Source organism: Lepus europaeus, chromosome 1, assembly GCF_033115175.1.
Source record: "Lepus europaeus isolate LE1 chromosome 1, mLepTim1.pri, whole genome shotgun sequence".
Taxonomy (NCBI): domain Eukaryota; kingdom Metazoa; phylum Chordata; class Mammalia; order Lagomorpha; family Leporidae; genus Lepus; species Lepus europaeus.
Genome location: NC_084827.1, coordinates 20,092,507 through 20,109,143, shown reverse-complemented (window position 1 = coordinate 20,109,143; position 16,637 = coordinate 20,092,507). Strand labels below are relative to the sequence as shown.

The window sequence follows — 16,637 nt, the reverse complement described above, 5'->3', positions numbered from 1 at the left end:
TGAATAACACAGTTTAAAAAAAAAGTATGGAAAGACATGCTTTCAAGTAAAACAATCTTTTTTTTTTTAGATTTATTTATTTGAGAAGTAGAGTTATAGATATAGAGAGGAAAAGACAGAGAGAGGTCTTCCATTCACTAGTTCACTCCCCAAATAGCCACAATGGCTGGAACTGAGCTGATCCAAAGCCAGGACCAGGAGCTTCTTCCAGGTCTCCCACACAAATACAGGGGCCCAACCACTTAGGCCATCTTCCACTACTTTCCCAGGTCATCAGCAGGGAGCTGGATCAGACGTGGAACAGCCAACACTTAATCCAGCACTCTTATGGGATGCTGTTCCAACAGGCAGAGGCTTAACCACAGCGCGGCCCCCAAAAAAATCATCTTAAAATACTGTACAAAAGGATAAAAGTATACCTCTAAAATCAGACCCAAATCAGACCCTGGTGCATAGTACTTAAGAAAGTACTGTGGCGCAGCAGGTTAACGCCCTGGCCTGAAGCACCGGCATCCCATGTGGGCACCGGTTTGAGACCTGGCTGCTCCACTTCCGACCAGCTCTCTGGTCGGAAGGCCTGGGAAAGCAGCAGAAGATGGCCCAAGTGCTTGGGCCCCTGCACCCATGTGGGAGACCCAGAAGAAGCTCCTGGCTCCTGGCTTCAGATTGGCATAGTTCCGGCCGTGGCAGCCAATTAGGGGAGTGAAGCAGTGGATGAAAGACCTCTCTCTCTCTAACTTTCAAATAAATAAATAAATCTAAAAAAAAAAAAAAAAAAAAAAATGGGGCCGGCACTGTGGCGCAGCAGGTAAAGCTGCTGCCTGCAGTGCCAGCATCCCATATGGGTGCCAGTTCAAGTCCCAGCTGCTCCACTTCCAATCCAGCTCTCTGCTATAGCCTGGGAAAGTAGTGGAGGACGGCCCAAGTCCTTGGGCCCCTGTACCCAGCATGGGAGGCCCAGAAGCTCCTGGCTCCTAGCTTTGGCCTGGCATAGCTCCATCCCTTGCGTCCAACTGGGGAGTGAAGCAGCGGATGGAAGACCTCTCACTCTCTCTGTGTAACTCTAACTTTCAAATAAATAAATAAATCTTTAAAAAAAGAAAAAGAAGATACACTGCCCTATGAAAATGCCAATCTACTGCAGCTAGTTGGGCCAACACCGCAATACTAAAATGAGGTAAAACCTATCTCCAGGACACAGCAGGTTAAGCCATTGTCTGCAATGCAGGCATTCCATATGGGCACCTATTCAAGTCCTGGCTGCCTCACTTTCAATCCAGCTCCCTGGCAAAGTGCCTTGGGAAGCAGCAGAAGATGGCCCAAGTACTTTGCCCCTGCCACCCACGTGGGAGACCCAGATGAAGCTCCTGGCTTTAGTATGGCCCAGCCCCGGCTGTTGCAGCCATTTCAGAAGTGAAACAGTGGGCGGAAGGTCTCTGTGTGTCTTTCCCTCTTTCTCCCTCTGCCTTCCAAATAAACAAATCTTAAAAAACAAACAAAAAAACCTATCTCCACCCTGACTCCTACCCCACCCATTTCCCTGGAAACAGATGTGATATCTTTATCCCAGATACTCTGCTACAAGATAAGTTAGACATGAAGAGAAAACTCACAGGGAACAAGTGGTGCCAGTCCTCCCCAGCAATCCTAAAGCAAAGGCCAGAACCAGATCCCTCTAATGGCTTTGATTTGTCCCAGTGATGCCGCCTCAATTACAAACAATTTCAAAGCCAAATGAGGACAGGACATCAGGACCTCTGCTATTTATATTCTGTGTTATAGTTCTGATTCCCCTACATTTCTCACTGTTTGGTATGTTCCTAGGATCAAATGTGCTAAGTTTTATAAAGGCATCTAAATTTCTGGGCTAGGAAACAAAACTAGCACCAAAAAGGAGGAGGTGAGGAAGAGAGGAAGTGAGGCGGAGGGGAAAGGGGGAGGAGAGGTGGGACCCACGAATGCAACACGAACAGCAACTCTCAAGGCAGAAAGGTGTACCTGATAAAAACAGTCTTCCCTTCACTCACATCAGAGGGTAACTTCCTCTTCTTTTTCTTTGAGACTTGTGCTTCTAAGGTAAAGAGAAAAAGCAACGAACTGAAAAAGACTAGCGCAAGCCATTCAACAAGCAGCGAACTTCTTAAAAGATCTTGTATGAATCTTCAAAAAAATGTTTTAATAGACAAAGGGCATTCACCAAATATATGAAAAGATGCTCACACTCACTCACAATTAAATAAAAACACCACACAGGAAATGAGATATAATCTTTAACCAACAGATGGACAAAACCAGAAAGATCCATGGATCCAGTATTTCAAAGCATGGGGAAAAGATATGCCCTACAGAACCGTAACAGTGTAGATTTTCTGGAAACATAAAATATGAACAACTTGGGAAAATAATACAGCCTAGTGATTGTAGCTTCTTGCTAATGCACACCTTAGGAGGCAGCAACTCAAGTAACTAGGTCCTTACCACTCACATGGGAGACCTGGATTGAGTTCCTGGCTCCTGGCTTCAGTCTGCAGGCTATAAGCATTTGGGGAGGAGTGAGCAGATGGGAGCTGTCTGTCTGCCCCTATCTATTTCTCTGACTCTCAAATAATAAAATTTTAAAACTTCAAAACATGAAATTTTTGATAAGCAAAATGCTCACCATATTTTTTGTGTGAATATATATGTGCATTGTTTATAAATGCATTAAAACTCTCACAGGAAGGCTGTCATTGGGAAAGTGCCCTAAAGGGCTGGGGATCTGAGTACAAGGAAGACTCATTTGCTCTGAAGAATAGACATACATGATTAAACAGACACAGAAAAATTCTGGAAGGTTCCACAACAAACACCAGTGAGTGGTTTCTTTGGCAAACTGTGGACGGACTTTCCATACCAGGCTCTTCTAACTTTCTCACACTACCATATATTAGTCCTATAATATGGAGATAGTTGAGCCTGGGCTGTAGAATGCACGGGCTCATAGTCCCACCTGTGTAAAAGCTTCTTCAACTGTAAGGTGTCCTCTCATGAGGAAAGCTAATTTCTGGTCTGGCACTGTGGCGTGGTGGGTAAAGTCACCGCCTGCAATGTGGGCATCCCATATGGGTGCCAGCTCATGTCCCAGCTGCTCCACTTTGGATCCAGCTCCCTGCTAGTGGCCTGAGAAAGCAGTGGAAGATGGCCCAAGCGCTTGGGCCCCCGCCACCCATGTGGGAAACCTCGAGGAAGCTCCAGGTTCCTGGCTTCCGCCTGCCTCAGTCCTGGCCATTGCAGCCATCTGGAAAGCGAACCAGAAGAGGATGGAAGAAGCTCCTTCTGTCTCTTCCTCTCTCTGTAACTCTGATTTTCAAATAAAATAAATAAATCTTTTAAAAAAAAAAGCTTATTTCTTCAGATTTTCTTCAGATTTCTTACCTGGTCAAACCAACATTCCAGACCCACAGAAATGGAACCAGAATAAATAGAGCTGAATAAAAACCTCCACCCAGAAAAACCAAAGTACCAGAACATCTTCTGTCCTATAACAGCCTGACTTCTTCAACAAATAAGCTGAGCCTCTTGTTGAAAACAGGGAGTAACCCGGATTGGTAAGTTTTACAGAACACTCTAAGAGGTCCTTGTTATAGACTGAATTGGGTATCTCCTCATTTAATGAAGCCCTAATCCCCAGTAAGAGAGACTGGAACTGTAGAGAGTAATTAAGGCTACCTGGGGTCATAAGGACTGATGTCCTTACAAGATAGACCAGAGCTCATCTGTGCTCGTCTCCTGCCCCCTCCCTCAAGCACACATGGGAAAGGCCACGTGAGGACACAGCAAGGAAGTGGCAGTCTGCAAGCCGGGAAGCGGCTCGCCAGGAACACCACCAGCTAGTGCAACATCAGGGACTTCCTGTCTGCAGAACCAGAGAAAGTAAATGTCTGCTGTTCAAGCCACCCAGACTCTGTTACGGCAGCCTGAGCTGTCCATAGGGTCCTTCATCCCACTCTTAACTCAAAGGAGTTGTGGAAAAATCTACCTGGGCCTTAACATGCACTATCTTGTCTATCCAGTTATTCAATCAGCTCGGACTTGGACATTCAAGACAGAAAGGTTGTACCTGAGTGTTAAGCTAGGTATTAAATTCCTAGGAAAGGGGCCGGTGCCAAGAGCTCACTAGGCTAATCCTCCACCTGCAGCGCCAGTACCCCAGGTTCTAGTCCTGGTTGGGGCGCCAGATTCTGTCCCGGTTGCTCCTCTTCCAGTCCAGCTCTCTGCTGTGGCCCGGGAGTACAGTGGAGGATGGCCCAAATCCTTGGGCCCTGCATCCACGTGGGAGACCAGGAGGAAGCACCTGGCTCCTGGCTTCGGATCGGTGCAGCGCGCCGGCCATAGCGGCCATTTGAGGGGTGAACCAATGGAAGGAAGACCTTTCTCTCTGTCTCTCTCTCTCACTGTCTAACTCTGCCTGTCAAAATATATATATATATATATATATATTCCTAGGAAAGGATCTTAACCCTCAAACACCACTCCAAACTCACTTAAAAAACAAAAAAGAAAGAAAAAAAGAAGAGGAAAGAAACTTTAGAAGAATACAAAGGTTTCCTTTTCAGCATTTAGATACAAACTTGATCAAACATCCTAGGGTCCTTAAATAGGAGAGGCCAGGGTGGAACAGCTGCACATTTGTAAGGAGCCCACTGAAAGTCGCAAGGCATTCTTGAAGAGCCAGACAAACCTTCATCCTCCTGCTCCCCGGCGCTGGCGTCACTCTCAGCCAGGTCCTCGCCACCACCCACACGGTCTCCTTCCTCCAGCTCACTGTCCTCATCCGAAGCATCATCTTCACTGCCTTCTGTGGGGACGGTTTTCTTGACCGCTCTGAAACGGCACGGTCCACAGCTAAGGCTCTGAGCTGCCACAGGGGGCCATGTAACTTCAGCACACGGGCCAGACACACAGAGAGCAATACAGGGAGGGGGACAGGGACGGAACACTCCCCCTCATAGACAACCCCCATTCTTCTTCTGCTGGCTCGCAACAGGCTGCGCCGCTTACCTCTTCTGAACACGCACGGCCTTGGTCACCTTGGAATCTTCCCTCTCCTCTTCATCTTCGTCCTCATCATCGTCGTCATCGTCGTCGTCGTCACCGTCCTCACCCTCATCGTCGTCATCATCTTCTTCCTCTTCTACATCCTTTTCCTTCCTGCTACTCTTTTCAACTGGCTCCGGAAGGTTAGGTTCACAGCTTTTCCCCTTACCTATAGAGAGAGGTAAAGAAAGTTAGGAATTCACTGAGTACTAAAGCAAGGTTATTTTAACAGGAGTAACTAACACTCCAAGTTCCAAGTTTCTTTGGTTTTACAGAATTTTGTAAAATCTGTATATAGCAAGAGAACAGATGAGAGGAAAAAAGCAAAAAACACAAACGTTTATTGGGTTCATCAGAAGCCTAAAGAGAGAAGTAGCAACCAGGCCTCCACCAATAACCCACTACTTGTATGCCATAGCCAGCACCCTGCTCATTCTGGAGCCCAGCCATGAGCTCTCCTCTCTGAGTTCTATTTTCTGAGACCATGAGGGCTTAAAAGCCATTGTTTTCTAAAAAAACTCAGGTTTTCAGTTTCTCTGCTACACTGCTCCCTATTATAAAGAACTGGGAAAGGAGAGAGAGTAGAGGGGACGGAGACCTCAGGCCTTCCTCACATCCACAGCCCAGGGTGGACTTACACTCAGCAGAGCCTGTGGTTTGGGAGCGGATCTGAATGGACACACATCCCTGCGAGCACTCTGCTGCACGCTCTGTCCTCTTCTTGATTAACCCTGCGCTTTCGGTCCGTCCAGCTCAGCATTTTCACTCTAACAAGCAGGTCCCCTTACAATTTTATTGTAAGCACAGAGTAGTTCCCCACTCTCAGGACATACAAGCAGGAGACTCCTTCTCCCCAACACTAGCACAACTTACCTGGGCCAGAAACAGACTGTGTGTCTTTATATTTATCCTTTGCCACGGCCCAATCCACAGCCACTGTCCGCCCTGTCAAACAGAAAAGGGGCATCAGAAAGGCTTTCCTCAACATCACCCTCCCTTGTAAGTAAATTCCTACTCATCAAAGACAGAACAGAACCAGTGGAGACAACGAAACTTCCAATTTAGACAGTGTTGGTCCTTAATTCAAGCTTCCAGTGGCTGCCTGCTCTTTTTGACCCTTAGCCTTTTGTTCAACGAACAGAAATTCTGCCTTTCTACCCAGCCACCACACCTGGGATAAGATGGAGTAGGAAGCAGTGTTTCTAATTAGAGTAGCAAGAGGCAAAACTGGGATTTTGGAATAATCTGTACCATTTTCAGAAGTTAGGAAATCTCTAAACTAGCCGCTTTTTAAGCACAGTACATGATAAATCACAGTTACAACCATGAAAGAAGAGCTTAAACACCAACCTGCAAGTAGTAACAATTATTCCAGGGAGGGGGTGGGTGTTTGGCATGGTGGTTGAGATGTCCATACCACATTCCACATCAGAGTACTTGGGTTTGAGCCCTAGCTCCACTCCCAGTTCCAGCTTCCTGCTACTTGCACATCCTGGGAGGCTGCAGGTGATAACTCAAGTGCTTGGGCCCCTGCCTCCCACAAGGGAGACCTAGACTGAGTTCCTGGCACTCCAGCCATTGCAGGCATTTGGGGAGTGAACCAGCAGATGGAAACTGTCTCTCTTTGTCCCTCTGTCTCTCTCCTTTACTCTGCTTATCAAATCAAAACCAATTATCCTAGGGACATTTTTCATTAGGAGTTAACAGGATACTCTTAGCAAATAAAAGAAGGGATACTGAAGTAGGTTCTTTCAAGTTTAACCCCAGGATCAAGTATTACGAACATTTCTCCTAGGTATCCTAGGAGACTCAACATTAGCAGTGAGATTCAACAATGCAACCATCTCTTGAGAATGTAGAAAGTAGATTACTGTGCTAACTCAACCAAACACTGGAACTTTTCTGACCAATAGTATGGATATAGAAAACTTGCCTTTTATCTCTTTCATGTTCATGCCTTTGAGAGCTTTTCCTGCTTCTAGGAGGTTTTTGAACTGCACAAAAGCAAAACCACGCATCTTTCCATCTGTGTACAAATGTACAAAAAAGTTAGAGGCAGCAAAGGGAGAGTCAGAACTTGAGGAAAGAAATTACAGCAAGCTGGACTGGTAAGATGGCCCAAATCCTGCCAAGTAGCTAGCCCCTTCCTAAAGCAACAGCTGACCTCCTCTTGCTGAGTACACCCTGACTCAGGTTTGGAGACGCATTTTTCTCAAACTGTAACTAGTCTTCTAAAACTAAATCTGGGGGCTGGTGCTGTGGTAAAGTTGCCACCTGCAATGCCAACATCCCACGCGGGTACCGATTTGAGTCCTGGCTGCTCCACTTCTGATCCAGCTCTCTGCTATGGCCTGGGAAAGCTAGCCCAAGTGCTTGGGCCCCTGCATCCACATGGAAGACCTGGAAGAAGCTCCTGACTCCTGGCTCCTGGCTTTGGATCAGCCCAGCTTCAGCCGTTGCAGCCATCTGGGGAGTGAACCAGCATGTGGAAGACCTCTCTTTCTCTCTCTGCCTCTGCCTCTCTGTAACTCTACCTTTCAAATAAATAAATAAATCTTTAAAAATAAATACATAAATAAAACAATCTGATCTAGCTTAAAAACATCATTGAGGAATATTATTTGGGTTTCTATTACTCATCAAGTACTGTGCCAGGTACTTCATACATATCTATCACCCATGACATATACCTTGTATTTCTATTTCAAACAGTACTTAGTTCAAAGGTAATATGGAAAACCAGGGTAACTAATCTTAATCTATGCCAAGTGAAAGTGTACCAGTACCTGGCTTCTTAGGGACATTGACTTCCAGAACAGCTCCAAACTGAGCAAAAATTGTCTTCAAGTCATCTTCTGAACACTGAAGCCAGATGTAAAGAAAGAAAAAGAAACATCGACTACTAAGTTCATTCATCAGAAGACTGAATATTTGTACTCCTTTTACACTTTTTCTACTAGGACACCAAACATTCCTGAACAGAGACATCTTGCTCTGTATCTAAGAAGCAAAAAGACAGATGTCAGAGGGCTCTTCCTCCCCACTTTCCCACTGGTTTCCCCAAGACGAAGGCATCACCACACCTGGCGTCACAGGAAGCTCTTGTCTCTTGGGCTCACTTTCTGGATTCAACACGGCTAAGTTTCACTCCCAGAGGAATGAAGCCCAATTACCCCATCTTGGTGAGGCACCCCACCAGGGAGCAGGCCTTGGCTCCGACAGCCTTCAGCATATGCAGCGTCTTTTCTTTGTCTCTGGATTCAGCAGGGCTAAGTTTCACTCCCAGAGGAATGGAGCCCAATTACCCCATCTTGGTGAGGCACCCCACCAGGGAGCAGGCCTTGGCTCTGACAGCCTTCAGCATATGCAGCGTCTTTTCTTTGTCACTTACCTTAAAGCTCAGGTTCCGAATGATTAACCTGGCTTTCTTATCTGCTGCTTTTGGTTTTTTAGACTTCAGCTCCTTCTTCAGGGTCTCTGAATTTTCTAAAAACATAAGAGGCAATGGAGTAAGTCTGTGCTCCAAACCACCCACTTCTAAACCATAACATCACAGGAAAAAAAACTACTAGTGACAGATACTTTCCACAGGTTAGCATGGCAATATTCAAGAACACAATTTTCTAAAGTGAGACGGAAACAAAAAACTACAATGAATATCAAAAATACACTCCATGATTCTGGACATCAGAACGAATTTCAGAAAGCTTTAGGTTCTAGAAGCTACACCCTGAGGCATGCTGCCTCTCTCACTTCCATGTGCTGCTCCTCATCCTGGGGAGAAACTCCCCTCGGTCACAAGAAACTCACCATTTTTCCCCTTCTTGGACTTATCCCTCAGTTTTTTCTTGGCAATAGTCACATTGATCTTGTGACCCTCAAAGGTGGTGATCTCCTTGAGAGCCCTCTGAACATCTTCCGGCATTGAGAAAGTGACATAGCCAAAGCCTCGGCATGACTTACTCCCTGCAACGACAACACGGCAGGCAAGATGAGAGTAAAAGCAGACAATCACAAGCCAAGTGCACTAAACCAGTAAGTCCTAAAAGCCTACACTAGCAGATATACTGCCAACCATTCTAAGAGTTTGCCAAAAGTGTCAAAAAAAAAAAAAGACTGACACCAGTGGCCCCTTCCACACTTTGCTCAGCATGTGTTAAGACTTCCTCCTGCTTCTAATTTGGTGTCTTCACTGTCAGTTCTTCCCCCTTTTCTGGTATCTCAAGAATATGAAGGATCCATGATCTATATATTAAGCCTCCAAAGAAGTACTCACCATCAAATACAACAAAATATCACCAGAGGGGCAGGCACTGTGGCACAGTGGGTTAACGCCCTGGCCTGAAGCGCCGGTATCCCATATGGGTGCCGGTTCGAGACCTGGCTGCTCCACTTCCTGTCCAGCTCTCTGCCATGACCCAGGAAAGCAGTGGAGGATGGCCCAAGTCCTTGGGCCCCTGCGCCCACATGGAGACCAGGAAGAGCATCCTGGTTCCTGGCTTCGGATCGGCACAGCTCCGACTGTTGTGGCCATCTGGAGAGTGAACCAACGGATGGAAGACTTCTCTCTCTGCCTCTCTTCTCTCTGTGTAACTCTGGCTTTCAAATAAATAAATAAATCTTTAAAAAAAAAAAAAAACACCAGAGAAGGTAGGAAAGGTAGGTACAGTAGCTTTGAAAATCAGAATATAATAACATAGTCCCTTCTCTGAACAGATCAGCAATAAATGCCTGGGGTCCCAACAGAAGAACTTCAAATAACAAACACTGGGGCCGGCACCATGGCGTAGCGGGTAAAGCAGCCACCTGCAGTGTCAGCATCCCATATGGGTACCGGTTTGAGTTCTGGCTGCTCCACTTCTGACCCAGCTCTCTACCACTGCCTGGAAAAGCAGTAGAACATGGCCTAAGTCCTTAGGTCCCTGCACCCACATGGGAGACCTGGAGGAAGATCCTGGCTTTGGATCCGTGCAGCTCCGGCCACTGTGGCCATCTGGGGAGTGAACCAGCAGATGGAAGACCTCTCTCTCTCTCAGATGGAAGACCTCTCTCTCTCTCTCTCTCTCTTTTCTCTCTCTCCCTGCCTCTGCCTCTCTGTAACTCTGCCTTCAAATAAATAAATAAGTCTTTAGGGAAAAAAAAAGAAAGAAAAGAAAAGAAGTATAGGTAAGAGGAGGAAATGCTTCTTAAGAAGTGTCCTCATTCTAACACAGGCCAACCCACGTCCCATTAACATGCTGAGCAGCAGAACATGAAGCACACAGTATTCTACAAGTCAGTAACTCTCTGGCGGCTCAGCCAAAAACCCTGGACTCAGGCCTGACTCCCTGCATCCGCTTCCTCTGGTAGCTGACATCTGACCCATCAGCGGATCCTCTCAGCTCTAACTCCAGAAAATGTCCATATTGCAACCACCTTCTCCCACCTCAACCACCACCTTGGTCCAACACCAAGACTTCTCATCTAGATTATTTCAAGAGCTGGCTAACCAGTGTCTCTACTTCTGTCCTATTCTCCAGCAGCCTACTCACACCACAGCAGCCGGAGAGAATCTTTCAAAATGTAAACCAGGGAAGCCGACACTGTGGCATAGTGGACTAAGCCTCTGCTTGCAGAGCCGCCTTCCCATATGGGCGCTGGTTCTAGTCCCGGCTGCTCCACTTCCCATCCAGCTCTCTGCTATGGCCTGGGATAGCAGAAGACGGCCCAAGTGCTTGGGTCCCTGCACCCACGTGGGAGACTTGGAGGAAGCTCCTGGCTTCAGATCGGCCCAGCTCAGGCCACTGCAGCCATTTAGGGAGTGAACCAGCAAATGGAAGACCTCTCTGTGTCTCTCCCTCTCTGTCTATAACTCTACCTCTCTAATAAATAAAATCTAAAATAAAATAAAATCTAAAATAAAATGTAAGCCAGATCATATTACTGCTGTTTAAAACCAGTGGCTTTCCAGCTCACAGCTAAAGCCAGTCTTTGCAGTGGCCCACGCGGTTCTAAATGATGGGGCAGTGTGGAGCTCCTGTCCTCATCCTCCGCCCTTCACGCATTCATTCCAGTCCCTGTGGCCTCCCCGATGGGCCTCCACATGTGTGCATACCCCTTCTCGAACTGGCTGCTCTCTCCACCTGGATTGCTTGTCCCCCAAGTAACATAAACTCATTCTCGCCTCAGCCGGCCTTTCCTGACCACCCTTACCCACACTGCCGCTTACCACCCCCACACGTGCCCATTACACAGACATTGCTATCCCCTGCCCCTGGCTTTCTCCTCAGCATCCATCAGCATTATCACTACACAACTGGCTGTCTTCTCCACCCTCAAGACCCAAGAACTGGGATTTCTGGTTTGGTGGTGTGCATTGCTGGATCCCCAGGACCTACAAGAGCAACAGACACACAACAGACATTCAATAAACATCTGCTGGATACATAAATGGTCAGAGAGACAGCATACTGGCCAGGAACTTCGGGTCTGATGATCAAATTCTGGTCCACGACTTCCTACCTATTCCGACCTTTAAAGTAACGAAATTTCCCTAAGCCCCTAGATTTCTGTCTGTAGCATGGGATTCAGACTCTAATAAGCCGATGAGCTCACCCGTGTCAAGCTCAGCACCGTGCCTCGTAGTCAGCTGACTCTCAATAAATCTGACTGATGCTTTCTTAAAAGTTAGCTATTTTCATTTTTACCAAATGAGATAGTACACGTGAGCGCGCACAGCAAACGGAGGGCGCTAGAGAAACGTCAGGGGATGCTTTGCCTTCCACAAACCGACCCCGACGGAGACATCCAAGACAGAGTCAGTTTGGAAAAGAAATTCAACTCCCAAGCCTTTCCTTGGGACAGGTAAAGACATACAAGGTGTCCTCGCCCCCATCCTACTCCCAGAAAACCCCAGCCCCATCCTCGACCATCCCGCCCCCTACCTTTCTCAGTCACCACGAAGCACTGCTTCACCGGCCCCACCTGACTGAACAGCTCTTCCAGCTGCTCGCTGCGGGCCGAAGCCGGGAGGCGGCCAACAAACAGGGTCAAGCCCGCCATGAGACCCGGAACCTGAGACTCGCGAGGCGGCGAGCGAAGCAAGCCGACGCCCGCGAGTGAAAACTCAGCTTCAGCAGGACAACCGCACCACGGGGCCGGAAGATCCCGGAAGTGTCCGTTGCTCAAAAGAGTCCGGAGGGGGCACATGGTAGGAAGAGGAAAGAAACGTTCCGGAGTGAATAAAAAAGAACACCGCCCAGGAGGCGGAGCTGCTTGAGCAGGGTTCCACCGCAGGGAAACCCGCCCTCAGCCGTTCTCCAACTGCTTAGAATCTAGGAGAACGGCCCCCAGTTCACGAGGACAGGCAGGAGTCACTTCTGCCCAGAGTCTAGCCCAGCTCTGACATATAATGGATGTTTAATAAATATTCTCTGAAGTACCTATATTTCCAGGTTACATGCATAAGTTGTAGATAGAACAAATAGAGACACAAATATGTCACGTACATCATTCGGACAATTCTTTTTTTTTTTTTTTTTTTGACAGGAGGCAGAGTGGATAGTGAGAGACAGAGAGAAAGGTCTTCCTTTTTGCCGTTGGTTCACCCTCCAATGGCCGCTGCGGCCGGCGCATCTTGCTGATCCGAAGGCAGGAGCCAGGTGCTTCCTCCTGGTCTCCCATGCAGGTGCAGGGCCCAAGCACCAGGCCATCCTCCACTGCCTTCCGGGCCATAGCAGAGAGCTGGCCTGGAAGGGGGGCAACCGGGATAGAATCCGGCGCCCCAACCGGGACTAGAACCCGGTGTGCCAGCACCACAGGCAGAGGATTAGCCTAGTGAGCCACGGCGCCGGCCTCGGACAATTCTTATATGCTCAGAGACTATGAGACCACTCAGCCTCACTGGCAAATTGTACCTACTAAAGCACAGACAAATATCACCGTAATTATTCTTTTTAAAAAATATTTATTTATTTAGGGGCCGGCGCTGTGGCGTAGCAGGTAAAGCCGCCGCCTGCAGTGCCAGCATCCCTTATGGGTGCTGGTTCGAGTCCCGGCTGCTCCACTTCCCATCCAGCTCTCTGCTATGGCCTGGGAAAGCAGTAGAAGATGGTCCAAGTGCTTGGGCCCCTGCACCCACGTGGGAGACCCAGAAGAAGCTCCTGGCTCCTGGCTTTGGATCAGCACAGCTCCGACCATTGTGGCCAATTGGGGAGTGAACCAGTGGATAGAAGACCTCTCTCTCTCTCTCTCTCCTCTCTGTGTGACTCTGACTTTCGAATAAATAAATAAATCTTTAAAGTCAATTAATAAAACTTTAAATAAATAAATCATTGCTTTTAAGTGGTGGTAACCCACACGAAGTAGGCAGACAATTCAAAACATGTAAACGTGCAGTGAAAATTAAGTTTCCCTTTCTCCTCAAATCAAGTCCAACCACTTTAACTACACTTTGGGCAGGCAGATGACTGGTTAGTGACGATGAAGGAGAATGCGAAACATCAGATTTAAGAAGCCCTAGCTCCAGCTAAGTCATACATGCTTTGAAGAAAAAAACAACGGACAACGGCCATGGTTATTGTTAAACCCACAGCTCAAGAAAGGAAGCACTGGCCGGCGCCGTGGCTCAACAGGCTAATCCTCTGCCTTGCGGCGCCGGCACACCGGGTTCTAGTCCCGGTCAGGGCACCAATCCTGTCCTGGTTGCCCCTCTTCCAGGCCAGCTCTCTGCTGTGGCCAGGGAGTGCAGTGGAGGGTGGCCCAAGTGTTTGGGCTCTGCACCCTATGGGAGACCAGGAAAAGCACCTGGCTCCTGCCAACAGAACAGCGCGGTGCGCCGGCCGCAGCGCACTACCGCGGCGGCCATTGGAGGGTGAACCAACGGCAAAAGGAAGACCTTTCTCTCTGTCTCTCTCTCACTGTCCACTCTGCCTGTCAAAAAAAAAAAAAGAAAGGAAGCACTGAAATACAAAACAGATTTTTTTAAAGGCTGCTACGTTAATCTTATCTAGAATAAAGACAAATCGACTAAGTGGGTGTGGGATCCCACATTCCTCCCTCTTCTTTCTCCTTCCCTCTGGCCCACTCGTGCCCCGTCTCATCTTGGGAATCAAAATCCCATCCTTAAAGACTAAATGGCAAATTTCAGGGCCCCATCTGTGGGGAGCCCTTCCCAGCCCTGGGTGCAGGATGTACAAGGGAAATCAACCCTCAGAAGTTTGTCCCCACACCCCTTTGTGACACCCCCTACGAATACTCAGTTTTGAATGCCTTGGGCCATGTATCTTCCTTAAAGGACAAAACTAAACTGTGTCCCAATGCCCATCAGGGGGCAGCAGCCACCCACAGTGTGATGCTGTGTCCCCCTCCGGGAGGACAGCAGCACGGTGAACCCTTTCTACCCCAGCTGTTGCCCACCCAACCCCCACCTCCATTCCTATCTGGGAGGTCACAGGGTTCTTCAATCAGAAATATTTGCTCATCCATCTAGCCTGGACACACGCGGTGTTCTTCATTAAATAGCAGGAGTTGTGGTACCCTGCAACGTGGCTTCCAGGGAAATAAACTGCTGGCTTCTAGCTCATCCATCACCGTGCAGGAGCCTGGGAAGGCAATCAGAGAGCCTGGGCTGCTCGTAGGCAGCCTTTCCCACCCTTCCAGCTCTGCCCACCCCACCCCCTCCACCGCAAGCCAAACTTCCTATAATACCAAATGGTCCTTGTTCTTAGCACTGCTTACAACTGCAGTTAATTACTGTGCCATTGTGACTGTGTGATTAGCTGTTAAATGTCTGCTTGCCTCCAAAAGGCGCTCAACTTCCTAAACTCAGGGCTGGAGTCCACCTCATTCATCCCTGTATCCTCAGCACCTAGCACATGGTAGGCATCCAATAAATATTTTTTTAGGCCCGCGCCGCGGCTCAATAGGCTAATCCTCCACCTGGCGGCGCTGGCACACCAGGTTCTAGTCCCGGTCGGGGCGCCGGATTCTGTCCCGGTTGCCCCTCTTCCAGGCCAGCTCTCTGCTGTGGCCCGGGAGTGCAATGGAGGATGGCCGAAGTGCTTGGGCCCTGCACCCGCATGGGAGACCAGGAGAAGCACCTGGCTCCTGCCTTCAGATCAGCGCGGTGCACTGGCCGCAGCGCGCCGGCCATTGGAGGGTGAACCAACGGCAAAGGAAGACCTTTCTCTCTGTCTCTCTCTCTCACTGTCCACTCTGCCTGTCAAAAAAAGAAAGAAATAAAGAAAAATAATTTTTTTTTAAAGAGATTGAATGAACTAATGAAAGAGTGAAGATGATGTTGCCCCCTCGGTCCCCCAAAGTATGGAGATTTGGCACAGGAGGAGGCCTGCACGAGGATCTACCTGCACTTCTGGGGAAGCATAAGGAGACAACATGGGAGGCTAAGTGATCTAAGGCTTGGCCCTTTCTGAAGTCAAGGGGTTGAGGTCATTCTTGCTGAAATCAAAGAGGTGTCGGATGGGGCCAGTGTTGTGGTATGGTGGGTAAAGCCGCTGCCTACAACGCCAGCATCCCATATGGGCACCAGCTTGTATCCTGTCTGCTCCTTTTCTGATCCAGCTCCCAGTCAATGGCCTGGGAAAAGCAGCGGAAGGTAGTCAAAGTGTTGAAGTGCCTGCCACCCATGTAGGAGACCTGAGTGAAGTTCTTGGCTCCTGGTTTCAGCCTGGCCCAGTCAGCCAGTGGATGGAAGATCTTTTTGTCTCTCCGTATCCATCTCTCTCTCTCTCTCTCTCTCTCTCTCTCTCCAACTCTGACTTTCAAGAAAGTAAAAAAATAAAATAAAAAACTTTTAAAAAATGTTGGAGCTGATGGACCCCGTGTTGCATTTCTTGTCTCCCCACCCCCACTCTGTTCCTTCTCAGCCCCATTTGGAGCTTTCATACAGAAAGAGTGTGGGGAAGGGGGAATTGGGGGGCTTGGACTGCTCTGCTGGGAGGTGTGTACATGAAGCCAAAGACCTTGGGCTGGGGGGAAGTGAGCGAGAGAGTAGCTGACAAGGATCAGAGCGAGGAGGAGGGAGGAGATGGCAGAGAGGAGCTGAGTGTGAGCAGAGGCAGGTGAGAGGCAGACGGAAGGGGAGGCGAGAAAGAAAGGGAGCAGTTTCTCAGGGCAGCAAGCCATGCTTGCTCAACACAAAGCTGGGGAGACCACTACGGCCACTATGACAGCGGTGAGAAATGCCTGCAATTAGGAGGCTGGCAGTTTCCTGGGTCTCAGCCCAGAGTGACAATGCAGCAAGAATTTCTGAGCTCTGCTAAGCCAGGTGATGGAAGAGCCACGGTCAGAACCACTCCGGCCCCATCCCTCAACTGTGCCTGCACCACTCTCTCTTCTCTGCGCCATTTCTCTCCCCTTCTATGCCTCTCCCTCTCCCCCAAATATTGCCAACTCCTCTCATTCCTCTGAGGTCCCAGGCCCTTGGCTGCTCCTCTCAGCCAAGACAGATCATCAGCAATGCTTGAATTCTTCCCCTTGTGCCTTGTTTTGGTCTGGTCTGGTCCAGTCTGGTCTAGCCAAGGGCCACAGCCTGTCTGGGCTCCCTAACCTCCCTTCTCTAA

The 16,637-nt window shown here is 48.6% G+C and overlaps 1 protein-coding gene across 1 annotated transcript in view; it reads right to left on the bottom strand.

Annotated features, from left to right (window-relative positions):
* The window catches only part of RBM28 (RNA binding motif protein 28), a 32,969-nt gene extending 20,754 nt beyond the window's left edge, over positions 1 to 12,215 (bottom strand). Inside the window, exons 1-9 of the mRNA XM_062203566.1 lie at positions 12,000 to 12,215; positions 8,887 to 9,042; positions 8,468 to 8,562; positions 7,863 to 7,938; positions 7,010 to 7,102; positions 5,950 to 6,021; positions 5,041 to 5,245; positions 4,721 to 4,863; positions 1,999 to 2,071 (exon numbers count right to left, since the gene is read on the bottom strand). Coding sequence (XP_062059550.1) covers positions 1,999 to 2,071; positions 4,721 to 4,863; positions 5,041 to 5,245; positions 5,950 to 6,021; positions 7,010 to 7,102; positions 7,863 to 7,938; positions 8,468 to 8,562; positions 8,887 to 9,042; positions 12,000 to 12,117 — 1,031 coding nt within the window. The 5' untranslated portion in view covers positions 12,118 to 12,215. The remainder of the gene's footprint in view (positions 1 to 1,998; positions 2,072 to 4,720; positions 4,864 to 5,040; positions 5,246 to 5,949; positions 6,022 to 7,009; positions 7,103 to 7,862; positions 7,939 to 8,467; positions 8,563 to 8,886; positions 9,043 to 11,999) is intronic.
* Positions 12,216 to 16,637: the final 4,422 nt, after the last annotated feature.